We start from the raw sequence: 26778 nt of genomic DNA, 5'->3' as shown, positions 1-26778 counted from the left end.
TGGTGATGGTGGTGGTGGTGATGATGGTGATGGTGGTGGTGATGGTGATAATGATGGTGGTGATGGTGATGGTGACGGTGGTGATGATGGTGATGGTGGTGGTGACGGTGGTGACGGTGGTGATGGTGGTGATGGTGGTGGTGGTGGTGGTGATGGTGATGGGGGGATGGTGATTGGAAACCAATTTTCAAAAATTCAGAATAAATAAAAGGTGTGATGCTCAAACCACACTTCACAAACTTGGCCATCTCAGAGGATCAAAAAAAGAGCCACAGATTCGAAACAGGTGGTAAACGCTATGGCCCACCCCCAGAAAGGCCCCGTCTGCACCTACAGACAACGGCAGGGGCCGCACGATCAGAACATCCTTGCAGAGAAAGGACGGGGTTCTGCCCTGGAGGAGCTTCCAGAATCTCTGAAGCACACTCCTGGGAGTCCCTCTAAGCCACCCAACCTCATTCCAGCCACACCTTGTCCTTATAATTTCATGGCAAGAAGCTGTCACTGTCCCCCACGGGACACCCCTCAATAGTGGCCTTGGCCACCATGTCTCTCAGCTACACACCACCCCCGGCTCTCTAGGACAGAGGTGAATTTGCACAAGTTGTGCAAAGCGACTTTTTAGGCGACGGCTAAAACCCAGTTGGCAAACACAGGCTCTGTGAAGGTATGGGCATCCCGCCTCTGTCCGTACAACGCGTGGGGGTGGGAGAATGTTCCATCCCAGACTAATTGAATCTGAATGGTGCCACAGCAAGGACACACACAGTCAGGAAAAGAAATTCAATTTCCTTTCGACCTGCAATGAATTTTCAGGAAAAAATCACTTTATCACCTTGTCTAAAGATGAGCTTCTAGCCCAGCACCTTATGCTTTCAGAAGGGGTCCCCATCCTTGGTTGAGTCAGGGAGACACCGCGCCTCCCCTGGGAACCAGGCCAGGAGCAGGCTTTCACTGGGAACCTCGCTGGCCTTGAGGACATCCGGTCAGCTGGCTGCCAAGTGGACAACTCCCGCCCTCTGTTCTTCCTCTAGGAATGCAAGGATCTTGCAAGCCTGGGGCTGGTCCAAGCATCGCAGAATTATTGCAAAACAATGGCACTGCTCGGCTGGAGGCACTGCTCAGCCACGGCCGCCCACCCACGCGTTAGCCGTGAGCGTGGGTCACTGTGGGCGGCGGCGGGGTCCTGCTCACCCACCCTCGGGCAGGATCTGTGGTTCTGGGCTCTGACCCTCATCATTCCACGTATCCCTCGTGACCCGGAGGCCTTCCCGATGACTCAGGCACACATATTCCTCTCCTGCATCTGGTTGGCTGGCATCCAATTATCTCCCATAAAGACCTGGCCCCGAGCTCTGGGCCCAGCATCGCAGCACTGATGGGACTCGTGTCAACACACGATGATACCATTTAGGAGAATACGAAACTCCCCCTGGACCCAGAGAGCACGCAGGATATCTGGACAGACTTACAGGACGGGCCAGAAAAGATTTTGGTCATTGTCTAAACTTTGTGCTACAGATGGGAAAACTGAGGCCCAGAGAGGTGGTCCCACAGAGGCCAGGGCAGGACCAGAAGCCAGGCCTGCTGGCCCCCAGCTCTGCTGGGCGCTGAGGTGATGGCGCTCCCGGACGCCCGGATCCCGGGCTGACCCGGTTCCCGCCTCCCCGCCTGCCTGTGAGGCCACGTCGGGTGGGGGCCAGGGCGGTGGCCAGTGCAGGTCCCATGGCCCAAGTCCTGCTGTCAGCTGACTTCCCCATCCTTCTCGCCGGCCAGTGGATGGGAAGGCCTTTGTGCCCCTGGCCTGGACCGTCTGGGAACTTGTGGCTTGGGTCACCGTGAGGTCAGCAAAAACCGTAACACTGACATGAAGGAGCCACAGCCTAGCCTTTGGGGCCCTCAGGAGAAGGCGCGGTCGCCAAGGCAGGACCGGACTCCCCCCGCGAACGTCTTCCTGGGACCCTTTTCACCCCCACGTCAGTTGCTGAGCAGCGGTGGCTCCTCTCACCACCCAGGCCCTCGCTCCAACGCAGGCTGGGCTAGGGCTGCAGCGTCCTTCCCGTCCCCCAACCTCAACTAGGCTGTGAGCCTGCGGAGTGCCAGGCCCGTGTCTTCCAGCCCAGAGCCCTGACCCGGCAGGCTCCTAGCCAACACGTCCAGAATTAATTCTAGGGAGAGCGTTGGGGAGCTTGGCACTGGGATAGAACCTTCAGTTTAGAAGGGATGCTAGAACTCAGCTGGGCGTCCAGATTGGCCGCGTATGAGCCGATGGGCCAAATGCCTCAGGTAGCGACTGGCCTTGGAAAGCTCTGTGCTTCTCCCTGCCCCTGCCCCAAAGCCCTAGGGGACAGAAAATACCAAATGACTGGTGAACGGCCAGGAAGGCTGGGACCATGTCCCTGGGACGCCTCTGTCTCTGGGTTCTGGTTCTGAGGAACGTGTCATAGGTCAATAATCAGAGTCATAAAAGGCCCACCAGGGGCAAGGCAAGCCCATCACGGGGTTATTCCAAGGAGAAAAAGCAGCCCAACCACATGTCCTGCTCAGCGGAGAGGGTGACCCGACGTTCAGAGTGGTTCTCAGGCAGTATTTCAAGGAACAGGAAAACTATCACAGCAACTTAGTAAGAGAACAAAGCCGAACGTGCAAACTATGTACATGGGATGATCTTGCTTCTGTTTTAAAATTTACAGGCAGAGATTAGGGAGAGAAGATGGAAGGAAGTACACTGTCAACCTTGGCTTTCTCTCTGGTGGAATTAGAGGGGTTTTTGTTTGTTCTTATCTTACTAATATTCCCTATTTATAGTGAAACACCCCATCAACTCTTCAGCCAGACTCTGTGGCAGGTGAGAAAGGGAAGTCTCAGAGAGGTCAAGGGTCACGCCCAAAGGGGTCATGTCAGCGGTGAGGTCGGCACCCAGGCCCTGCACACTGTGTACTGTGGTTGGAAACAGAGAAACGAGCGGTAAGGTGCTTTTGACTAAACCAGTAAAGCCGGTTCCAGAGGAGGCGGTGGAGAGAAGGAGCCTGTGCATGTCCTGCACCCCATGTATCCCACCCCGTGGCCCCCGACCTGTGCCTGTTACCCCACGCAGGAGTTCATCCTGGAGTCTGACCTCTGCTTCCACCGGCCAGAGCCCCGGCCCAGCCCGGCTCCTGGAGGCCAAGGTGCAGCCAGACGGCCGTGGGCCAGGCCTGGGGCGGCAGCCAGGGCCGGGAAGGGCCAGCCCCCATTGCAGCCCATTGTCCAAGACTAAGGCCCAGGTGCCTCGCTGGAGCGACCCTTGGCTGGCAGGGGAAGCGCTCCCACCTGGTCTTCTCCCACACAAACCCCGGAACCACACACAGGCTGAGCCAACGCCAAGCTCCCAGCTCCCCCTCCCACTTCACAAGTCAGAACGCCGCCCCAGACAGGGCTGGGCGCTGCACGGACCCCACGGGGGCCGAGAGGGCCAGAGCTGCAGTCGGGACAGGCCAGACGCCACTGTGGCCTGGGGTGGAGCTGTGCCATTCTCTCAAAACGCACGCCCTCTCTGGTCCCGGCAGGCAGCTTTGTACCAAGCAGGCAGGAAGCAAGCTAGACAGAGACATCCCCAGTTTCCTGCCCCCCAGCACAGCCTCCAGAGAGGGAAGGCAGAGCAGAGCCGGGCCAGCGCTCCTCGGCTCTGCAGAGCTGCTTTTATCTAGTTTCTCCTGGCAGCCTCCTTTCTGATGTCATTGAAACATTGTTTACTTGCTAACGGGACCCAGATTCCTCCGACCTCCAGCCCCTCTGCAGGCCAGGATCACAAACATCCCTTAGCACTTTCCCCCCCAAACCCCCCAGATGAACATGAAGGAAGTAGAAGAGGGGGAAGTGCCCCCGAATCCGGCTGTCTGTCCACCCACCCCCTCCTTAAGGCCACCTCCGTGTTACTGACATATTCATGCGCTTTTTATGTTTCATTAGCTGGGGGCGGGCCTGGGCAGTCCATCCAACTTTTCTGAGCTCAATTCAGGGAAACATCCGTCCTGGGGGTAACATTTCCTACGTCGGGAGCTGCTGTAAGACCTCGTTCAACGCACCTGGCTGTGACTGCACACCTGCTAACAGGGCAATCACAGAGCAGCACCTCCTCCCCTGCCCCACCCCCTCTTCCCCTGCCATGGCAGTTCTGCCTCTGGGGACGCGTGGCCACGTCTGGACACATTTTTGGTTGTCACATCTGGGGGTGCTCCTGGCGTCAAGTGGGTGAAGGCCAGGGACGCTGCTCCACACACTGCAATGCCCGGGCTGCGCCCCCTGCCCCGCCAGAATATCTGTTCCAAAACGTCATCGACAGTGCTGAGGCCGAGAAGCCCATGCTAGAACCTTCCACGCTGTCGTGAGTATTAAGTACTCGTGAGTCACGTGCTTTGTGCCTGGTGCCTCGCGAGCCCTTGGCTGACGGCGGCTGAGGTCACCTTGATCGCCTTCTCCTCACCTTGCCCTCGGGAAGTCAGGGTGGAGAACACGATGCTCATTTTCCAAAAAGGACACCACGGGCCAGGAGTAGGGCCTGACCAGAGCTGGACCCGGGACCCCGGCCCCAGGGTCTCTGAGGACATTGAGTCCGCCGCGGCCCTGATACTGTCCACGGTCTCAGAAGCTTCCGGTCCTGGGACCCGGCCTTCCGGAGCTGGGGGACGGGCAGGGGCTGCTCCCCGGGGCCTGGCGGTGCACCCCGAGCAGCCCCTCCCCTCTCCCGCAATGCGGGGGGCGGGGAAGGGGAAACACTCCAGAGGACAGGCTGCCTCCTCAGGACACGCAGACCTCCGGAGCAGCGTAATTGCTTGGCTGTCCCCAGCGCTGTCATCTCCAGGGAGGCGCAGGAAATGCCCTGATCTGGGAGGGCGTGCCCTTGCCTCTGAGGAGGGGACACTGGGGGCGGCTTCGCAGGTGGCAAGTCCCTGGCAGAAGCTTGGGACTGCGCCCCTCAGCGTGCGCCAGACACTGGGTGGGGCACAGGTGATACCTGACTTTGACCCCCATTCCTCGTCTGAGGCCCTAACAGCCTGTGGGCAGGACATGTGGTCTCCACTTCACAGTAGGGAACCAGGGTCCAGGGAGGTCCACAGACGTGCCCAAGGGCACACGACTCCCAAGCCCCGGGTTTGTTCCCTTGCAGCTGCTGCCCCCTATAGCCCAGGGGACAGCGGCCAGGTGGTACCTACCAGGTGCCCGGCGGCTCTCACCAGCTTGTGAGTGAACAGCGGGAAGGCCTCGTTGCTCAGGTCTGCATCGAGCACTTCCTGGAGAATGGCCCGGCTGTGAGCGAGAGCAAGGTTGGTCAGTCAGTCGGTCAACAAACACCTGCCCAGCCCTCCTGGGTGCGTGGCCCGGGCTGGAGACGCACTGGGGACACAGCAGTGAGGAGGACGGGGCCCTGTCCTCACGGGGTAGACCACCAACGAACATGCTATTAATAAAACACACCAAGAGGGAGACGCACCCCAAATCCAGTCAGATAAGAAAGGCACCTTCATCAGAGCAGTGACAGGAACAACCAAGCCCTGGGCAGAGACAGGACTCAGAGATGGGCGCTCACAAGCTCTCCTTTCTCAGATGGGGGAACCAAGGCCTGGGGCAGTTATCTAGCCAGCTTATGCCCTTCATGCCACAGGCCCCCGAGGGCATGGCCCGCCCTCCTCAGCTCCCCTGCCCTGCCGGCCCGGCAGTCTGGCTCTCATGCTGGATGGGTTACCTGAGACCTCTTGGTGTCCGTGGAAACCTTCAGTTCCTGGGCACTGTGCCCCTTGCCTCCCTCCAGGACTTAGTTGACTCTTGCTCCCCTGCATGTTTCCACCGGGTGCCCCGGCCCCAGTTTAAATTTTTGTTATCCTTCAGGTTTGGTGCATCCGTCACCTCCTACAAGAAGGTCTCCCTGATTCCCTGAGTCTGGGTCAGGTTCCCGCCCCACCCCCCCACCCCACACTGCCCCCCGGTCTGAGCTCACAGCCCTGATATATCTCCTGCCAGGGTACCTCTCACACTGGTTGTATTGATACTTGCCCCCACTGAACCAGGAGCTCTGTGCCAACAGGGCCCCTATGCCTGGCACAGAGAGGACAACTGGTAAATAGGGCTGATTGAAAATGGGCTGGCTTTGCACTGCAGGGCCAGCTCCCCATTGGCAGGAGACAGCCCCACCATTTCTGCCTCGCAGGGGTCCCAGCCAGTGCCCAGAAACGCTTCTGAGGCTAATCCCCAGCCCCACGGTGCCGGGAGCTGCCCGCCCACGCCTGCCCGAGGTGCCCAGCGTGCTGCAGTGTGTCACGATCCTTATGTAACACCCCGGCACCCACGTGGTGCCAGCCCCTGGAGAACCCACACCCAGTCCTTAAGAAGCCCATCCTCTCCGCGGCCCTGGGCGGATGGGGCCAGGGCTGCTCCCTGGTCTTCCCAGCAGGGGAAGGAGGAAGGAGGCTGGAGCTGCCACCCGGGGCCAGCGTGGCCTTAGCAGTGCCAGGGGTACCCCAGCTCGGGCACCAAGCTGGGCAGGCAGGTCTGCCAAGCACGGGTCGGGGTGCAGGAGGCTGTCCCTCTGCCAAGGGGCAGCAGGTAGCACCAGAGGGCACCGGCTCCGGTCAGAGACCAGGTTCAGGTCCTGCTTCCTTCACTCACTCCCACCCCAGCCTCGCCTCGGTCCCCTCGTCCGCTCCAGGAGGGCAGCGATGCCACCTCACGGGGCCCTTGTGAGGGGGCAGCCACCAGAAAGCACATGCCAAGCGCCGTGGCACTAACATCTACAATGGCAATCACTGTCCCCCGCCGTGTCTCCCCTAGTCACGTGTGGCCTCTTGAGCTTAAGTTAATTAAGGTAAAACATTCTGTCTCACTGCCACGTTTCAAGGCCTCAGTGGCCACATACAGCTTAGTGGCTACTGTACTGGACCACCAATTATGGAATATTTCCAGAAAGTTCTATCGGTCAGCAGGTCATACAGCCTCTCCCATGGTCCAGGTGCCGCGCCGAATGCTTTCCACCTAACAGCTCAGAAAGTTTAGCCCTTGTCAGCGGTGCTGGTAACATTATTATTCATACAAGAAACTTTGGGTTATTTTTGAAAGAGCGAGGACAATTTGGGGGAGAAAGCTAAGAAGTTACCAGGAGGAGGAGAGCTTGTCTTCCTGCCCTGGCAGCCGTCACTTGCCACCCTCCTTGAGCAGCTTCTAATGAGGCTGGAAGAGGCTGGCCTGTCCTCCCGGGGCCACACCTTGATCTGTCTGTCTGGTACCCCCTCCCTCCCCTGCCCGCTCACCCCCACCACCAAACCAAAAATGGCCCACTCCCTGGCCAAGGTCGCAGTGGCAATGAAGCTGAGGCTTCCGAGGACGGCCTCGAGCTCAGAAGGCCAGGACGCCCACCCCGTTCAGCCCAGAGATGCGGAGGTCAGTGTGTGGGGAGAGGAGCCCCACACACTGGACCCACTGACCACCTGGACATGGCTCATCACTCTCCATTCAGAATCCCTGCTTCACCTGCCGGCCTCCTACTCCCTGGCCCAGAACCAGAGACCCCATTAAAGCCCTTCTTCTGCTCAGTTCCCTCTCCTGGAGGAGCAGCCTCTGCACCTGTAAGCTCTCGCCTCCATTGCCCTCTGAGCATGCCTCCTATGGCCCTGGCCTCACTGCTTTTCCTCCTGCCACAGGGCCTTTGCACCTGCTGCCTCCTCTGCCTGAAACACTGTCCCTTCAGAGAGCTCCAAGCCTTGACCTCTCATTTCCCGCAGTGTCCCCTCCAAGGGCCCCCTAATAAATATTGGTTTTCATGAGAAGCCTGAAGTCCAGCACTTGATGGTTAAGGTACACAACCAGCCGTGATTCAGAGAGCACATACCATGTGTGTGCCGTGTGCCTCTGTGCGAGATGATGCACGCGCAGAGCCAGCTACAACTCTGGCCGGGAGGGGAGGTCCGCCAGTCCAGGACCCAGCTGGGGTGCTGCAGGCTTGGTCAGCTCCAAAGAACCAGGGAAAATGGACCCTGTGGCGGGGTCTGAGTGCACTGGCTGGGGATCCTGGCATGACCCTGGGCTGACAGAGATGTCCCGTGGACACGGCCTTGCTTCATCTAAGCGTCAGCTTTGGGATAACCTGGCTGGAGAGGCACCGTCCTCTCTTCTTCACCAATAAGAATAAAGATACTTCTAACCACCTCAAAGGGCTATGATCACGATTGGAGGAGATGTTGGCACATCCCAGGCCCCTGACTGGTCGATGTTAACACGCTGTGCTTCCCCTCTTATCCCCTATCCCCCAGTCCCCTCTCCGAAGCGCAGCCAGAGGGATCTTTCCAACGTGCACAGCTGCTCAGGTGCCCCTTTGCCTAAGACCGTCGTGTGGCTCCACGCACGAGCTAGAATCCGAGGGCTTTCCAGGAGCTGATTCCTCATGGGTGGGAACACAGCTCAGTAAACGCTCATAGAATGAATTAAGGAGTGAATGACCGTCTGTAGACCTAGTCATTGGGGGGGTTTAGGGAGCAGCAGGCCACCTCTTGGTGTAGAGCATTATTCTGAGCCCAGGTAGCACGTGGAACCCCAGCCTGGCTCTGCCACCTAGAGATGGCGTACATGATTCTTAGTCTGTATCAGCTGTCCAGAGACACCCTCGTTGGCCCTTCCGTGACCACTGAACCCTCACATACTGCTTCAGAGTAAGGCTCAGTCTGAGTCTTTTATTAAGGGCTTTTCTGTATTCTAGTGCTTCGAAAAGCGTCCTTCTGGTGTGGCCTCTCTGAGGTCGCTGGCACGTTGAGCTTACTGACCACAATGCCCCATTCTGAAGCAGTAAGTGGTTCTGCCCCGGGCCCCAGATAGAGGGCCAAGGGCCCAGGGCCCAGGTGCACCCCGGTGCCTGGCTCCCCGCCCTCTCCTCACCTGGCTGGGCCCTGGACGCTGATCAGGCCCAGGTCCTCGGAGCTGTCGACAAGCTGGCACCGGAACCTCCAGTCCTGCAGCACCGTGGTGATGTGGGACCAGTTGTGCTGGGCCACAGCCCCGCCCACGGCCAGGTAGTAGCCGTCCCCTGGAGGAGAAGCATGGGACTCAGCGCAGGACTGTGGGACGGAGGAGGCGGGGCAGAAGGGATGGCCTGAGGCCTCGTGGAGCAAACACTCTTTCCTTGAAATTGAATGACAAAGGCCCAAGTGATGGGGACACTCCCAAGGGACCCTGGGTTCTCATCACCTGCAGGACGAAATGTGGGGAGGAGGGGCTGGGTGCGGGACCCCCTGAGGGCTGCACGTGTCAAGGGAGCATTTTCTGGGAGAGTCTGAGGCTTTCTCCCACTTCTCAAAGGGTTTGTGATCCAAGAAAGCGTAAGAGCTCCCAGCGCCATCACGCCGTGGGGAGACTGTGAGTCCCACCTCAGCTGCCAGTGCTGGGTGAGCTTGGACAAGTCTCTTTCCTTCTCTGAGCCTCAACGTCCTGACCAGCTCCCGTTTCTCTTCATATTCCCATGGACCCCCGGTCTCTAGGATCCCTGCCATGGCCTTATGGGGGCTGGTGTTGAGCCGGGGTGTTACAGGCAATACACCGTTGATCCTTCTGAGGAGACGGACACTCGTCACCACCCTCGGGTTTCAGAAAAGGAGACTGAGGTTCAGAGAGGTCACACGGTGTGAGAAGACTGGCCTCTGTCCAGCTCTGAGTCCACGGCCTGTGGAGCATCCACTGGGCCATGCTGCCACCCGGGTACTGCTGAGAGGAGGGGAGCTCACCTTGGCCCAGTGTCCTGGGAGAGCCACTGCCCCGGGGGGCTGTGACCTCAGACAGCTGTGTGGCCCTGGACCCCTCATGCAGCCTGCCTGAGCCTCCGAAATGTCATCTGCAATTTGGGGTGAATGCACCTCATCCACAGGGATGCTGTGAGATTCAGCCACTGTGTGTGTGCCCTGGGCGGGCAGGCTCTCACTGACTACTCCCCCCATGACCTGGTGGAGGTGGCAGGCCTGGAAGGGGCTTCGTTCCTCTGCATTTTCTATGTGCCCTTCTCCCCATCCCATTCCCTCTCTTCCTTCCTTCCTCCCAGCAGGGCTCCCCCATCTCAGAGTGATGGTACCCAGTCAACCCCTGACTTCCAGCCTCAGTTTCTGCATCTGTACAATGGGAATGAGGCCAGAACCCCCCACTCACAAGGCTGCTGGGGTGATTGAAGGAGCTATGGCGGCACCAGGAGCCCAGCTTGGGGCTCAGGAACCAGGAACCGGGATGGTTACGCACTGGGACACTCATCTCCCTCCCCGGGGGTCCGGTCCTGCCCAAGGGCTGCTTCTCTCAGCTTTCCGCGCCATTCACTCTGGGCCCCGCGGGGGGCCGGCCTGGCACCAGCCCCCAGCCCACTCTGGGCAGAGCTGGCGTTGTCCGTGGGAGGGGGGGCAGCAGCTCTCGGGGAGGCTGCGGAGTCTGGAGAATCCTGCCTAGACACCCTTCCGCACACTGGCCCCCACTCCCCGAGGCTTCCACAGCAGTGGAACAGCATGTCATTGTGATCATAGGTGCGGGCACCTACTATAATTGAAAAAGAGACACGCCCCACTTTGCTTCTCCGGCAGGGGAGCGTGAAGCTCGTAGCAGAGCCCAGACGGGGACAGGGGATGGGGTGGGGGGGCCTGGGGCCTCAGCTCCCTTCCCAGAAGCACTCGCTGGCTGGGCTCTGATGGAAGGTCCTGGAGCTGGGACTGGTCAGGCCACCACACCTGGAAGCGTGAAGCTGGGAACTCTTCGCCCCCTCCAAGCCAAGGTTCCACCAGCAGCAGCCGGGGGGAGAGCAGAAGAGCCCCTGGTTTTGCCATCAGCCCCCCACGTGGAGACCCCAGCCAGAGCCCTGGTCGTCCTCCCGCCCCGTCCAGGTGACCTCTGGAACATCCCTGACCTCGTCACCCCACGTTCTGTGTGCCCGTCTGCGCCCTCAGTCCTGGCTGTCCATCCAGACCCAACTCAAAGGCCAAACAAACGAGCTGATCCCCAAAGGATCCCCTGCTACCTGGGCTGGGGGCTCCTGGGACGCTGGATTGAGAACACCTCTGAGGATCGAGTCTCCAGCGGCATCCTCTACCCCAGCGCCCGGAGCATGCTCTGTGGCCCCCGCGTGGCCCCGCCCGTCTGCAGCCATGCCGAGGCCCCTCCCAGGGGGACTCAAGCGTTAACTGAAGCCACCTGGTTCCAGACAGACGGCAGCTGCGGGGCCTGGCCTCCTCTGGGCAGCTGTCTCTCATGAAAAACATCACGAAGTGCCAGGTCCTGAGGCCAGCGGTCAGCCCAGGTCCAGGTCCAGCCCACACAGCGGACATGGCAGGGAGGGCGGTCAGAGGGCAGGCTCCAGGGCTCTGGCTCGGGCCGGGAGCTGTGGACTTTATTTTGTACTTTTCAGAATTGTCCAAATGTTTCCTACAGGTATGTACTCCTTTTGTGATGTAAAATGCTGTTCAAAATCCCATTTAAGATGGACAGCTGCCTTATACACAACCCTGATCACACGTGAAACGCACATCCTCTTGTCTTAATGGTGATCTGGCCTAACAGGTATAAACACGCGCACCGAATGGACATGCGTGTTCACAGCAGGAACAGTACCGCTTTTTTAAGGCTGAAAATACCAGGTCCGTATGTGGGTTTTCTGTGCTCAGCGGTGAAGCCGGGACCTTTAGCATGCTCCACAGACCACTGTGACTTGCTTGTCATCTGCACACGCCCTGGCAGGTCAAGAACCCACCAAGTGCAAACCTCCCCACCAGGCGGCCGTTTAACTTGAGGCAGACGCCCCCAGCGTCCAGGAGAAACATCTCCGGGGTCCATTAACACTTCCCCTTCCCCTCCTCTCAGAGCCTGCTCTTCCTGCCCTGGCAGGCGAGTTCTCCTCCAGGGCCAGGAATCCACCAGACTCATCGGGAAGGGCACAAGAAGCTGCCCCCTTGGGCCGTGGCTCAGCTTACAGAGCCCTGGTGACGACTCCCCCCTGTGACAGGGACTAGTTTCCAGGTGGGGAAACAAGCTCAGGGAGGCTGCTCCCCAGCCCTCCTGGCACCCCCAGACTCTCGCTCAACTCCCTGCAGCAGCTCAGGGAGGTGGGTCATTTGTCTCCACTTCACAGATGGGGAAACTGAGGCTCAGAGAGGCGGGCCTCGAGCCAGGCAGTGGCAGAGCCAGGATTTCAGGGACCTGCACACGCACTGGGGTCCCTCTGTTCTGTCTCCCCAGCTAGACTCGCTGTCTAAGGATGGCAGCTGTGGCTGGACCGGGCCTCCCCTCTCCTGGGGTGTGAAGGCCACACAAAGTTTCCAGCGGCCCTTGTCAAAACGCCCCTCTCCGCCCAGCTCCTCACAGGCACCTCCCGCGTTCTTCCCTCCACACCTTTCTATCAGGTGGCTCCTATCCATCCTTCGAGGCTCAGGCCAGACATCACTTCCTCCAGGAAACCTTCCTCATCCTGGCTCACCTGCTTCCCATGGCCTCCCATAATCCTCGCTCTTTCCCACCCCCTCACAATCCCACCCAGTGTTCTATCGGGCTTTTCCTGCACCTCCCTCTCCCAGTGCCCAGGCCACAGCTCGCCCCCGTCCCCCGTGACTGAGTCCCACGCAACTGAATGGCCAGGAGCACTGAGCCAGGCCGGGAGCTGGGGCCGCCAGGTTTCCTGAACGGGCTGACAGTGGCCCTTCCCCCGACGGCACAGTGCAGCCGCACGGAGAGCAGCACAGTTGAATCCTTTCTCCCCTGCAAATCCAGTGTCCCAGGGGTGGCAAGGGGGCCCCTTCTTGGAGAGAGGGGATGCTTCCCACGCTCTGTGAAGCTTAGCCATCGCTATTCTTCCCTGACAGAGACAGGCTTGCAGCACTAGAGATTCGACTGCTCCCATGTGGACCAAAGGGTGGGTCGGGGAGGTGAACTGATGGGGGCAGATCTGGCTCAGCGTAGTCAGACCTGTGCAAACAAGGGATACGAGTAATGAGCTCCCCATCACAAGAGGCATGCAAGCAGAAGCAGAGGGCCTGCAGAGGGCAGTGTGGGTGTCAGCTTGGGCACAGAGCTGGATATCTTCTAAGGACCTGCCCCAGTCTGAGACTGAGAGTTACATGGGAACGGAGCAAGCCAATTCAGCATAGATGCGGGTGTCAGAAAGGAGCTAACTTCTCCACGAGGGAGGCGTGGCCTTATCCTCGGCTCACTCTCTTCCGGGCAGGTGAGCTGAGCACGCGCACGCTGTGGCCACTCCGAAACCCTGCGGGACGGGCAGGTTCAAAGGCATAATCACTGAGCGCTGGAAGCCCAGCATCGTTGCCTGAACAAAGGCCGCATTCAGCCTGAAGCGAGACCTCTGATCTCCCAGGCCCTGACTGCAGCGGGCACACGCGTGATTCCAGAGCAGCCTCGGCAGCCCTTCCCAGTGCATCCTGCGTCGGCGGCCACCTCACCGAGCGGGGCTGCGTTGAGGGCACTGCTGGATCCTCGAGGCATCGCTTACCTTCAAAGGCAGGGGCCAGCGGGGAGGTCTGGGGGCTGGGAGCAAGGCGGCTGACGGTCAGGTCGCTCTCGGTGCCCCCACGGTGGTTCAGCATGCAGGTGTACACCGTGGAGCCTGCGGACAGGACGAAGACCCCAGAATGTGGAAGCCATTTAGCGGGGCGGCCCCTCAGCTCAGGGTAACCCTTGGTCAGATACCCTAGGGGGGCAACCTTGAAAGGCCCCTCGTCTCAGTGATGCCACCATGACTGAATGACCCAGAGAGGGATGGGCAGGTCACCCAGCACTGCCATGCCCAGAGGAGGAAGGGTCAGGAGGGAGGCTTCTTTCTTCTAGAAATGCCTCAAATCCCTCCTTCCCACCCACCCCACCCCCACGCTGGGACGTCTTTAAGGGCAGGATTTATATCTCATTCATTGGGCGCTCCTAGCGCCATGCCTGGCATAGCAGAAGCTCCTTGAATGGCTGATGAATAAATGAGTATGAAAAAGGAAGTTGATGGATGGATGGATGAGAGAATGCTGAGGTGGGGAGAGGGTGGGGAGAAGCACGGATGGAAGGAGGGGACGGGTGGGTGGGTAGAAGGGTGTTGGCATGATGAATGGGACGCGGGGGATTAAGGGGATGTGAGTAGATGGATGGATGGATGAGAGAATGCGGAGGTGGGGAGAGGGTGGGGGGGAGCACGGATGGAAGGAGGGGACGGGTGGGTGGGTAGAAGGGTGTTGGCACGATAAATGGGACGTGGGGGATTAAGGGGAGGTGAGTAGCAGGTACATGTGAGGGGGTGGGCAGGTGGGTTGGCTGGATAAATGGTGTAATGGGTTGAACTGTGTCCCCCAGAATGGTATGTTGAAGTCCTAACCCCCAGTCCCTGTGAATGGACCTTATTTGGAAATAGGGTCTTTGCAGATGGGATCATGCTAGGGTGATCAGAGGTCATCAGAGTGGGGCCCTAATCCAACGTGACTGGTGCCCTTAAAAGAAGAAGAAAATGCAGGGAGAAGGCCGTGTGACTCAGAGGCAGAGATTGGAGCAACGTGGTTGAAAGCCACGGATGGTGGCCACGGCCAGAAACCAGGAGGGGCGAGGAGGGATTCTACGTTCTTGGGATCACGGCCCTGAGTTTGAACTTACAGCCCCAGTCTTGTAAGACAACACACTTAGGATGTTTAAAGCCACTCAGTTTGTGGTACTTTGTTACAGCAGCTCTAGGAAACTAATAGCAATGGGGCTGGGTGAGTTTGGGGTTGGGTGGATGGGGATGTGTGATAAAAAAGGACAGGAATATCCCAATATTGCATGGGACATACTTACACTAAGAAGTTATTCATCTTTATTTAGAATTCAAATGGAACTGAACACCCTGTGTTTTTGTTTAATTCTAGAAACCCTACTTGGGGAGAGCATTCCTAGGGGGGAAGTGGACAGGTTCCCCAGCCCCAGGAGACTGTTCTGAGGACTTGCTGCCTGGAATCCTGTCTGGAACAAAGTAAAAGCGGGGGCGGGGGCGGGGAAGAGGATGGAGGAGGAGACGGAGGGTAGAGGGAGGGAGGAAGGTGGAGGGGGCCTGGGGCCGGGGGCTCGGCCAGGAGGGCAGAGGGGTCTGGACACGGGGACCCAGGGCCAGGCCCCGGGGGCGGAGCCATGAGCCAGATGAGCCCAGAGAGGACAGGGTCAGCTCGCTGTCTCGTCTCAGTGCCCGTGGCTGCACCGAAGTGGGAAAGCGTGGCCCACCTGGGCTCTGTACCTGGGGGGCGGCTGACATCGGCCGAGAAGAGCCAGTCGGCGGCCTTCCTTGCGTCCAGGCCCACCAGGTAGAACTTCCCGAAGTAGGACATGTCAAACACAGCAGCGGCCCCTCTGCAGGCCAGACACTCCTTCCTGATCTGAAAAGTTCCAGAGGTGGGGTGCTGTGTGGGCTCCGGGACCTGACTCCTCCCCCAGACCCTGGGGCACTGGGCCCTTGGCTGCTGTCCTGCTCCGAGAGCCCCTCCTGCCTTCCCCACCTCCAGCTAGGAACACACGGTGACCATCCTTTTTAAGCACAGGAGACACTCTCCAGGGTAGACCAGAAGCCATAAAACAAGACGATAAATTCAAACGGGTTAAAATCATACAAAATATGTTCTTTGACCACAGTGGAATCAAATTAGAAATCAGTAGTGGAAGAAAAATTGGGAAATTCACAAATAAGTGAAGTTAGACAACGCAGTCCTAGATAACCAACGGATCAAAGAGAAAGGGAATTAGAAAACACTTGGAGATGAATGAACATGAAAATACAACTTATGCAGACTGATGGGATGAAGCTAGTGCTGTGCTCACGGAAGTTTTACACCTGCAAGTGCTCTCCAGTCAGTAACCTAACTTCTCCACTTTGAGAAACTAGAAAAGGAGAGCAAATTAAGCCCAAAGTAGGCAGAAGGCAAGGCAGGCAGAAGGAAAGACATACTAAAGATTAGAAAGAAAATAAATGAAATCTTGAAAAATAGAGAAAATCAGCAAAATTGAAAATTGTTTCTCTGAAAAGATCAAAAAAATTGGCAAATCACTAGCTAGACTGACCAAGAAAAAACAGCGAAGACTCGAAGTACTGAAATCAGGAATGAAAGAGGGATATCACTAACCAATTTATAGCAAAGGATTTTAAGGAATACTGTCAACAGCTGTCCACCAACAAATTAGACATGAAATGAAATTCCTAGAAAGACACAAATTACTGAAGCCGACTGAAGGGGAAATAGTCTGAATCCATCTATAATAAAAAAGAGACTTAATTAGTCATTTAAAACTCCCCACAAAGAAAAGCCCAGGTCCAGATGGCTTCACTAGTGTATTTTACCAAACATTCAAAAAAGAATTAATACCAATTCTTCACAAACTCTTCCCAAGAGGCCGGCATTACCCCTGATGCCAAAACCAAAGACCTCATAAGAAAACTACAGACCAAAATCCTTCATGAATACAGACACAAAAACCTCAACAAAATACTAGCAAGCTAAATCCAACAACATATAAAAAGGATTACACACCACGATCAAGTGGGATTATCCCAGGAATGGGAGACTGGTTTACCACCCCAAAATCAATCGACGTAACGTACCATCTTCACGGGATAAAGAACAAAATCCAAATGATCATCTCAATAGATGCAGAAAAAGTATCTGACAAAATCCAACACTTGTTCATGATAAAAACTCCAAGTAAACTAGGGCTAAAAGGGAAATTCCTCAACCTGATCAAGGGCATGAACAAAATCCCACAGCTGACATACTTAATGGTGAGGGACTAAATGTCCCACGCTAAGATCAGGAACAAGACAGGACTGTCCACTCTGCTACTTCTACTCAACATTGTACTGGAGGTCCCGGCCAGAGCAATTAGGCAAGAAAAATAAAAGGCATCCAGACTGGAAAAGGGGAAGTAAAACCATCTCTATTTGCACATGATGTGATCTTACATACAGAAAATCCTAAGGAACCCACTGAAAAACTATTACAACTAATAAAATAGTTCAAGAAGGTTGCAGGATATAGGGTCACTATACAACAAACAAAAAATTTTTGTATTTCTATACGCTAGCCATGGACAATCGATGAAATTAAGAAAATAATTCTATTTACATCATCAAAAAGAATTTTTAAATGCTTACACATAAATTTAACAAAAGAAGCGCAAACTTGTACTTAAAAACTAGAAAATATCTTTGAAAGAAATTAAAGACCTAAATAAATGGAAAGACCTCTCATGTTTACGAAATGAAGACTCCCTATTGCTAAGATGACTGTACCCCCCAAATCAATCTACCGATTAGACAGAGTCTACCGAAATCTCGGCTGGCTTCTTGGCGGAAGCTGACAAACTGATTCTAACATTCATACAGAAATGCAAGGCACCCAGAATATTCAAAACAATCTTGAAAAAGGAGAACAAAGCTAGAGGATTCACACTTCCTGATTTCAAAACTTACTACAAAGCTAATGTACTCAAGACAGCGTGGTATAGCATAAGGACAGAAATACAGATCAATGGAATAGAATTGAGAGTCCAGAAATAAACCCTGACGTTTATGGTCAGTTGATTTTTCACAAGGATGCCAAGGCAATTCGATCGGGAAAAGAATAATCTTCAACAAATGGTGCTGGGACACCCAAACAGCCGCCTGCAAAAGCACGAAGTTGGACCCCTTCCTCACGCCACACACAAAGCTTCATCAGAATGAACCACAGACCTAAGTACGAGACCGAAAACTATACTATTCTGAGAAGAAAACAGAAGAGTAACTCGTTGTGACCTGGGTTAGGAAACGCCTTCTTAAATATGACACTAAAAACGCAAGGGACAAAAGAAAAACTACATAAGCTGTACTTCATCAAAATTAAGAACTTTCGTGCTGCCAACGATATCATTAAAAAAGTGAAAAGACAACCCACAGAAGGGGAGAAAATGTTTACAAATCATAAATCTGAGAAGGGACTTGTAGCCAGGATGTACGGAGAATTCTTATAACTCAATAAAAAGACAAATAGCTCAATTTAAAACTGAGCAAAATATCTGGATAGACATTTCTCCAAAGAAGATATACAAATGGCTAAATCTGCACATGAAAAGATGTTCAGCGCCAGTAGTCATTAGGGAAATGCAACTCAGATCTTTGAGATACCACTTCACACCCACCCGGATGGCTAGCGTCAAAAAGAGAACTACATGTGCTCATGAGGATGGAGAAACGAGAACCTCGTCCGCAGCGGGCGGAAGTGTGAAATGGTGCGGCCACTTTGGAAAAGCCTTCGCAGATCTTCAAAACATGAAACGTGGAGCTACCACATGGCCCGGCAATCCCACTCCTAGATATTTACCCGTGAGAAATGAAAACATCTGTCTAAAAACTTGCACACACATTTTCAGAGCAGCATTATTCATAATAGCCCGAAAGTCGAACAACGCAAATGTCCATCAACAGATGAACGGATAAAGAAAAAGGAGTGTATCCATGTAATGGAATATCGTTCAGAATAAGAAGTAATGAAGTACTGACGACTTCCTAAAACATGGATGGTCCTTGAAAACATTATGCCAGTCACAAAAGACCACCATTGTACGAGTCCATCACGTGAAACGTCCAGATGAGGTAAAGCTACACAGACAGGAAGTAGATTAGTGGCTGCCGGAAGGGGGGGATGCGGTGAGAAAATGGGCTAATGGGTATAGGGTTTCCTTGGGGGGGAGATAAAAAGGTTCTAAAATTAGATTGCAGTGATGGTTGCAGAACCCTCTGAAAATACTAAAAGCATTGTGCACTTTAAGTGGTTGGGTGGTATGGTATGTGAATATATCTCAATAAAGCTGTTTTTTTTTAAACAAAAAAACAACAACAAAAAAAACAAGGCAACATGTCTCATTATTTCCCTCCATACGGTACGCAAACGCTTGGCTCCAGTCTCAAGGTTTTCTGCTGTCCATCTGCTTTTTCTGCTTGGTCTTCCCTTGCAATGTCACTCCATCTTTGCCCTAAACCCCTCACCCCATCGCTGAGCAGATGTGCCAATCCCACTGCTTTTACGGGAAAAAAAAAAAAAAATTATAACAGCAAAGCTGCCACTTAGGGAGCATTTACGGTGTGTGAGGGGCCCACGCCATCTCCTCCCGCCCCGTGTGGTACAGACACCACTGCCTGGGAGCAACTGTGATTAGCAGCCTCACAGCCGGGTGCCCTCTGAGGCCCAGGGGCAGTTCGTGGGCCACTCAAGTTTACACAGGTGGAAACGATGAGCTCTTCGTCAGCTGGGTCTGTCTAGTAGTGCCCCGACCCCGGGAAGCCACTGTCCTCATCTCTCCCCGCTCTGCGCTCAGCGATGCCGCGTGGGTGGGTGGGAGGGAGCGGACGGTGAGGGCATTTATACAGGGGAAACTGGCCAGCGCCGGGGATCAGGCTTCCCCCCGGGACAGCTGGTCGTTACACGGCACCCCATGGGGTCTGCACAGCTCCTGAGCCCCAGAGACTGCTGTTCACCCCTCTCCAGACACCACTACTCTTTATGGAGCTCCCTTCACCCATCAGACATGTGGTACCTTCGCTTACACTGCTGGGGCTGCAGATCAAACCCCAAAACAGCTTCCTGGGCTGACTCTCGTCTAGCCAGGCTGGGGAAGTTGCCAAGGCTGAGAACAAGTGCATGTTTCATGCTTTGGGACTGTCGAGGTGCCTTTGCGCGGGTGGGATGCAGCCACGAAGCCAAGTTGGCATCCCCTCCCAGCGCCCACATCCTCAAGGGCCTGAACATCCCGCAGGCCTTGGAAGCCACCGTGCGGAGGTGCCAGACGGGTCCCCGTTTGCTCCCCGGAGAGGCAGCCCCCAGGGACTCCTGGGCTTTCAGACGCACATGCCTCCCCTTCCATTTCAGAAGCCCCCTCCTCCAATGCCTTTACTAGAGCAAACTTTGGAGGAAAGCGTGCTTCCTCCCCTTCAGGACCGGGTGCAGAACTAGTCATGATAAAAATGCGGGCCTGTTCAAAATGTATTAAGAGTTTCCAGGCAGCAACAGCAGAGCTTTGCTTCTAAGCAGGGGGCCCCACGTGACTGCAGGGGTCCCAAGCCCAGGAAGCTTCCCAGGCCAGCCATCCCTGGGGACCCCCGGGCTGAGGTCTTGGCCCCCTCTCAAACAGATACCGAAGGGACTTCTTTCCCTCCCCAGTCGGCCACGTGCACGGGGACACAGCACGTTCTGCCGGGCAACAAAACAGCTGGGCGGCTCAGAGGGGAAGCTGGCGTAGTCTTTTCTGCAGAAGCTGCCTGTGAGAACTTCCCTGTGTGATGCAGACTCAGAGGGACTCACCTCAACCCCAACAGAAATGAGGAGCCGGGAATAGAAGGAAGGGGTCAGGAGCCGCCAGGAGCGACCTGAGAATCGGAGCAGCTCCAAGAGGCTCAGAGAGGTGAAGCCCTGGCCCGAGGCCACACAGCCAGACCCAGGCCTGGCTCCAGCCCCACTCCTTGAGCAGGCCTCACCGCTGCCAAAGTCTTGGTACAGACGGGAGGGGAGGGCAGAGGAGGACATCACCGATTCCTCCACGAAACTGAGTCGGCCAAGAACGGGGGTGGGGATAGCCGGCAGAGAGGGCCAGCCCACAGAGACGCCCGCCTTTCTATCCCGTCAGGGATGGGGCATCCTACCACGTCGTGGTGGGGCGGGAAGTCAAAGGTGTACTCGTGGCCCAGCAGCCTGCCGTAGACGTAGTCCTCGTGCGCCCGCTGCCTGTAGGCCCCGTAGTAGTCGTAAGGGAGCACCTGGGGCAGAAGAGGGGTCGTAACCGGTCCCGCCCCCTCCTCCCCCCTACACGCACAGCGTGGCCCGGTGCCCGCGGCCTGGCCAGCCCTGAGCTGGGTCCTGCGGAAACAAAGGTCCACAGGGCAGAGCTGGTCCTGCCCTCTCCGAGCCCCGCTCTCGAGGGGCAACGTGCTGTGGACGAGGCCGGGGTGGAGGCGGGGCTCGGGCATGCCCTCCACGTTGCACAGGTGACACCATAATCTCCATGGCGGTGGGAGCGCTGGGGCCCTGGAGGGTGGAGAAGGAATGGGGTGTGCTCGGGTAGGGAGGGACGGCGAGGGATGGGGCTGAACGGGAAACAGAGGCGGGTTGACTGGGACCTCGGGGGCCACGCCAGGGCTTCCGATTCAGCGCCAAGGTGCTGGGATAAGGCCCGGGGATCAGCTTGCGGAAGGAGAGGGAGGGGGAGTCGGGGCTGGGGTGGCCGCAGCGGTAGCTCCAGGTGCTGTTGCCATGGTGAACCGGGACCAGGTCCTGCTCGGGGTCAAGCCCTGCACAAAGGGCCTCGCGCTTCCGGGAAGGGAGATCCTCTCTACAGATGAGGAAACCGAGGCACCGAGAGACCGAAACTTGCCTCAGGTCACAGGAGAGTCCTGAGCGCCTGGCGTGAGCCCAGGTGGTGGGCCCCAGAGGCTGGCCCTCAGCCATCACTTGCCTTGGCTTCTCCTGCACTCGGTCAGCCGCTCTCAGAGAGGCCCAGGACCCAACACCCCGCACCTGGTCCTGTTCCTGTGGATGGGGCCCCTCCTCCTCCCCCAGCCCTCCCTCCTAACTCTGCGGCCACTCCTGGAAAGGTGTGAACAAGCCCGCCAGTTCCCGCCTACCAGCACGGCCAGCCCTGCCCAGTCTCTTGTCACTGGTGAGAGCCGAGTGTGAGATTCTGACTGCGTCAGGCCTCTTTGCTCCCCCAAGCACACCCCCTACCCCACCCCACTCCAGCTCAACCTCTGGCGTCCAGGGAGGGGCCTTTACAGGAATCTCTGTAGGAAGTCATCTCCCTGGCCCGCCAGGTGGCTCCCCCTGGCACCTGAGTCCCCTGCAGGAACATCCCAGCCCACCGTAGCCTGGCCAGGGGTCAGGGGTTTGGGGACGTCTCGTCACCCAGTGCCCTGGACTCCCAGGATGGCTCCCGGGTGGGGATTGCACAGCCTGCCCATCTCGGGACCAGGGGTATGTCGCCGATTCCTGCTCTGGTCTCATCGCCTTGCCCGCGGATTCCGGGGGAGAGGGGCTTCCAGGGCGGACCAGGCTGGCTGCAGTGGGTTCTGCAGAGGCCTGCTCAAGGAGGGGTCTACCTAGGCCCCTCCTCTCTGCTGACCCCAGAGAAGCAGGGGCAGAAGCCATCAGGAACTCTGGCCTCCATCCACCTCACCTAACGTGCCCTGGAACTTGCCTTGGCACATAGCTGCTATGGAGATGGGAGATGGGTCGCACTGGAAGGGGACTGGTGAAACATAGCAACGGGAAAGGGGTTTTAATTTGTACAAATCTGGATTAAGTACTATCCCCCTGGTTGTATTAAAGCATCCCCTCAGCATCACATCACCTGCTCCAGAGACCGCAGGCTGAGGGTCTCACAAGCAGGACGGTTTTGACTCTTCTCTGAGGACCCGGGTCCCTGAGAGGCACTGGGTGGGGGCTGGGCAGCCCCCAGGAGGGCACCCAGAGGCCAGGATGCTGTGAAATACCAACTTACAAGCTAACACACAGAATGCATAATTTTGTGCTAAAATCCTCCTACTAACGTTCACAGTTGCAGTTGCCAAAAATATATGAACAAAATTACGAGAAGATACTCTAATTTCTCCCGTAAACTTGGGGAGTCTTGTGTGCAGCCTCCACTCTGTGGAACACCAGCTCTCCTGGCCCCTGGCCCATTTGGACCGTGGAAGGCCAGGCACCATGCGCGGTGAGGGATGCCTGTGGGGACATCCCACGACCTCAGGTGGACCGGCCGGGGCTCGGCTTCTCCAAAGGCCAGGTGACTCACCCGCCCCACGGCACTAAGGACAGAGAGACACACAGCCACCTCCGGTGGGGAGGACGTAGGCGGGACGGTGGGCAGGGGCTGGGCGCAGCCCGGGCTGGGGGCATGGCCGCTGGGTGCCGAGGAGCCACTCACCGGAGCCGCGCCGTGGGGACTGAACCATCCCGGCCTCTCCCAGCCGTGCCGCTCCTGGAACACGCAGCCTCGTGCGAGGAGTTCCTGGTTGTGGAGGGAGAAGAGGCCCACTCAGGCCTGGCCAGACGCGCAGAGCAGGGCAGGGAGGGGAGAATCCGCCACCCGGCACTGCAGTGGGCAGCGGGCAAAGAGGTCCCGGTACTCGGAACCAGGACCCAAGCCCAGGCTCTGACTCCAACTGTGCGGCCCTCCCAGCACCCACACTGCCCGCCTCAAGAATCCCCTGTCTGCAGAATTACCTTCTCTTATGGACCGAATTGCACCCGGAAATTCCTATGCTGAAGCCCTAACCCCCAGTGTGACTGTATTTGGAGACGGGGCCTGTGAGGAAGGAATTAGGGTGAAATGAGGCCCTAAGGGTGGGGTCCGAAGCCTTATTAGGAGAGGAGAAGCCACCAGGGCTGTCCCTCTGCCAGGAGCAGACACAGCGGGAAGGCGGCTGCCCTCACCAGGAACCGGTCAGCGGGCACCTGGATCCTGACTGCCCAGCCTCCAGAACTGTGAGAGATGAATTTGAGCCCCCCAGCCTGTGGTGTCTGTTACGGCAGCCCGAGCAGTCTGGGACACCCAGTGACCCAGCAATGCCACAGCTAAGTGTACACCCAGGAGAAATGACACCAGGGACGCAGACAAGCCTGTGCACACATGCGTTCACAACCACTCAGAGGTGGGGACAGCCCAGGTGCCCGTCAGCTGACGAATGGATGACCAGTGTGGTCCATCCATACGATGGGATGAAGGAAGAACATTCTGACACCTGTTACATCATAGATGAGCCTCAGAAGCAAGCTAAGGAAAAGAAGCCCGGTCACCAAGGGCCACACAGTGTACGATTCCATTTATGTGAAAAGACCAGAACAGGCAAATCCAGAGAGACAGAAAGTATAGATCAGTAGTTTTTCTAGGCTGGGGGGGTGGGGGCAACATGGGGAGTTATTGCTTAATGGGTACGAGGTTTCCTCTTGCAGTGACGAAAAGATTCTGGAACTGGATAGTGGTGATGGTTACACAGCTCCGTGAATGTACTTAATCCCCCTGCGTTGTATACTTTAGAATGGTTAAAATGGCAAGTTGTATGCTATGTGTACTTTACCACAATAAAAAATTATAGCAGGCACAATAAAGTAATATGGTGGCAGATTTCTTTGAAAATAAATTTAGCCTGGGGGGAAAAAAGAATCTCCGCTCTAAGGTTTGGAAGGGCCCTGTGCCTGGGGCCAACCCAGCCCAGCGCCCAGGAGGAGTGGGCTTCGGAAGCTGAGCGTGGCCAGGCATTCAAGTGCCAGGACCGATGGGCGCCAGAGGCCAAGACGGCCTGAGTCTCCCCCTCCCCGTGGGCCACCATCTCGAGGGGGAGGGTGCTCCAGGTCACATGCCAACTGGTGACCCCCGGATGCGTCCTCCCTGGACGTCCAAGGGGGTGGCAACCAAGGACACAAAACCCACTCCCCTCCAGTGAGCATGGAGACACCTCCACCAGAGACGCATCACCCTTCCTGGGAGGGAAAATGGAGAGCAGGCTCCTCTATTTAACAAAACACACGCCAACCGTCAACGGCTGGGAAGTGTCACCAGGAGGGTGCTGACGAGGAAGTGAAGTGTGGGTGAATGCAGATTCCTCCCCGGGGGCAGGGCTGCTGCACCCGCCAAGCCCCCTCCAGGCAGAACTGTGCACATGTGAGCAACGTGTCTGAGCCCATCTTCCACCTGAGAGTCATCGAGCAAGCCCTGCGCTCCTTGGGAGGCTGCTGCACTGCGGGGACGGTGCAGGCCCGGGGACAGGCTGGGGGAACCCGAGCCCACGTGGGGCCCAAGATTCCCAGCTGGCCCTCTAGGCCAGGCTGGAGGACAGGGCAGCCCGGGAGCCAAGGATGTCTCTGTCCTGGGGAGGTGCCGTGGGCACCAGCTCCCTCTGGGGTCCAGACGCTGGAGCCCCAGATGAAGGAGGCTTCTTCTGCTTAAATGTTACCTGCTCACTGCACCCTGCTCACCTGCCTCCCACCCCAGCCACCCAGTCAACAAACATTCCCTGAGCACCTACCCAGAGTCAGGCTCTGCGCTCAGAGTGACTGGGGCCCAGCCTCCGTTGCCAGGGTCCTCGTAGACAGGCAAGGAAGGGGGAACAGAGATGGACTTGGGGTTGTGGGGGTGGGTAATGGGAGCACAGGGAAGGCACCTGGGTTGTCAGGGGCCTGGGAGAGTGCCCAGGGGCAGGCCCCAGGAAAGGGCACCTGACGATGGGTTTCATCATGTAAGTAGAAGCTTGCCGGGGAGGAAAGACATCCCAAGCAGGCCCCACAAGCAGGAGCACGTCTTCTTAGCACGCCACTGCCTGGTCCTGCCCTCCTGATGGGCGACTGCACACACCTGCTGGCGCACCTGGCCCTCACGACCCCCCATTGTGCTCCAAGCACATTCCCTCGGTAAGTGCCCAGGGAGCGAAGGAGCCAACGCCTGCCCTGCAGCTGGGGGCGGGGGGGCGCTGCATGCACTCTGTCACCCCACACCTGGGGCTCCCCGAGAGCGCCGGCAGCCGGCACAGAGCAGGCACTGCGGGGGGGGGGGGGGGGGCGTGGCACCTCGTGCAGGGGGTCTGTCCTCATGTTGCGTCCAGCCAGGGGCTCGTCGTGGGGGAAGACGACCGAGTAATTCCTGGAGTAGGACTCGTGGCTGCGCTCTCGAATCCAGCGGCCGTGGGCCGTGAGCGAGTGATGGAAGCGCCTGTCGTGGATGGAGTGGCCCGTCACTGCCTTGGGGACCCTTGTCCCCTCTACGGGAGTCCTCCCTATGGTTCAGGCCTCAGGGGGGCTCCTGGCTCTCCGTTCTCCCACCAAGGGGCCTTGGGCAGCCCGCAAATCTTGGGGAGCTCAGCGTCCTGACCTGCAGCCCCCTACAGCTGACGGGCGCAGGGAGCGGACACCGCAGGCTCAGGGCCTCAGGCTGGGGACGTGCGTGGGGTGAGCCGTGCTCCTTGCCCCTGACCTGGGCCCCGGGCCGGACAGGCCCCGATGATCTCGTGAAAGCTAACGTGAGGGATCTTCGGAGTTTAGGGTTAGCAGATGTGATGGAGCGCCCCTTTCCCCTCGGTGCCCCTCAGCGGAGGCAAGGGGTGAAGGTGACGGCCTCTCGGGTCAGACCCCCAGGAGGCGCGAAGGAGCGGGAGAAGTCCCAGCTGTGTTGGGGGCCCCGCTCACAGGGATGGCGTGGCCGCGATCCCTGCACGTTTGTCCCCTGGCAGCTGGGGGGACACCAGGTGCAGCCACTCCACCCATGGTGGTGTCCAACTCTGCCCGCGGGTCCCACGCGATTTCCTGCTGAGCTGAGAGGCCCCTCCCCCAGCCTTCACAAAGGGAGGACAGCCAGGGCCAACCAGCAGCCCTTCCGTCTGGTCCCCAGAGTGGCCACAGCTGCTGGGCTGCGTTACACGCTGCGCCACGCAGCCCCTCCCAGGAACAGCCCACCTCTCAGGCGCCCAGCTCACTGCGGCCCCCGCCTGCCCACTCCTTCACTCCCCACCTCCCCCCAGCTGTGTCCCCAACAGTGCTGCTGTCCTCAGGGGCCTGGCCTGAGCCTCGGCAGGGCTACTCAGCGTGCTGCTCTGACCTGGGCAGGGGCTGGTGCTGCAGATGTGGGAATTAGCATGACAGATATTATTCGTAGTGATTGCCGTCGTGTAAGGAGCCCTTTTCCAGGGCAGGCCCAGGGCTGAGGGCCACCTGCAAGAACCCCTCGTGCAGTCCTCAGAGTGGCCTCAGGTGTGGGGCTCCTGGTTTGACTCAT

The 26778-nt window shown here is 57.4% G+C and overlaps 1 protein-coding gene across 1 annotated transcript in view; it reads right to left on the bottom strand.

The window, feature by feature from the left end:
* SARDH (sarcosine dehydrogenase) overlaps positions 1-26778 on the bottom strand; it is a 62686-nt gene that overhangs the window by 14875 nt on the left and 21033 nt on the right. Inside the window, exons 9-15 of the mRNA XM_089913982.1 lie at positions 25578-25719; positions 22939-23022; positions 20663-20776; positions 15236-15374; positions 13487-13600; positions 8902-9049; positions 5196-5289 (exon numbers count right to left, since the gene is read on the bottom strand). Coding sequence (XP_089770108.1) covers positions 5196-5289; positions 8902-9049; positions 13487-13600; positions 15236-15374; positions 20663-20776; positions 22939-23022; positions 25578-25719 — 835 coding nt within the window. The remainder of the gene's footprint in view (positions 1-5195; positions 5290-8901; positions 9050-13486; positions 13601-15235; positions 15375-20662; positions 20777-22938; positions 23023-25577; positions 25720-26778) is intronic.

Source organism: Delphinapterus leucas, chromosome 6, assembly GCF_059928025.1.
Source record: "Delphinapterus leucas isolate spDelLeu-1000000601 "Yukka" chromosome 6, BTC_Dleu_Yukka2, whole genome shotgun sequence".
Classification (NCBI taxonomy): Eukaryota; Metazoa; Chordata; class Mammalia; order Artiodactyla; family Monodontidae; genus Delphinapterus; species Delphinapterus leucas.
This window is presented reverse-complemented; position numbering and strand designations above follow the sequence as displayed.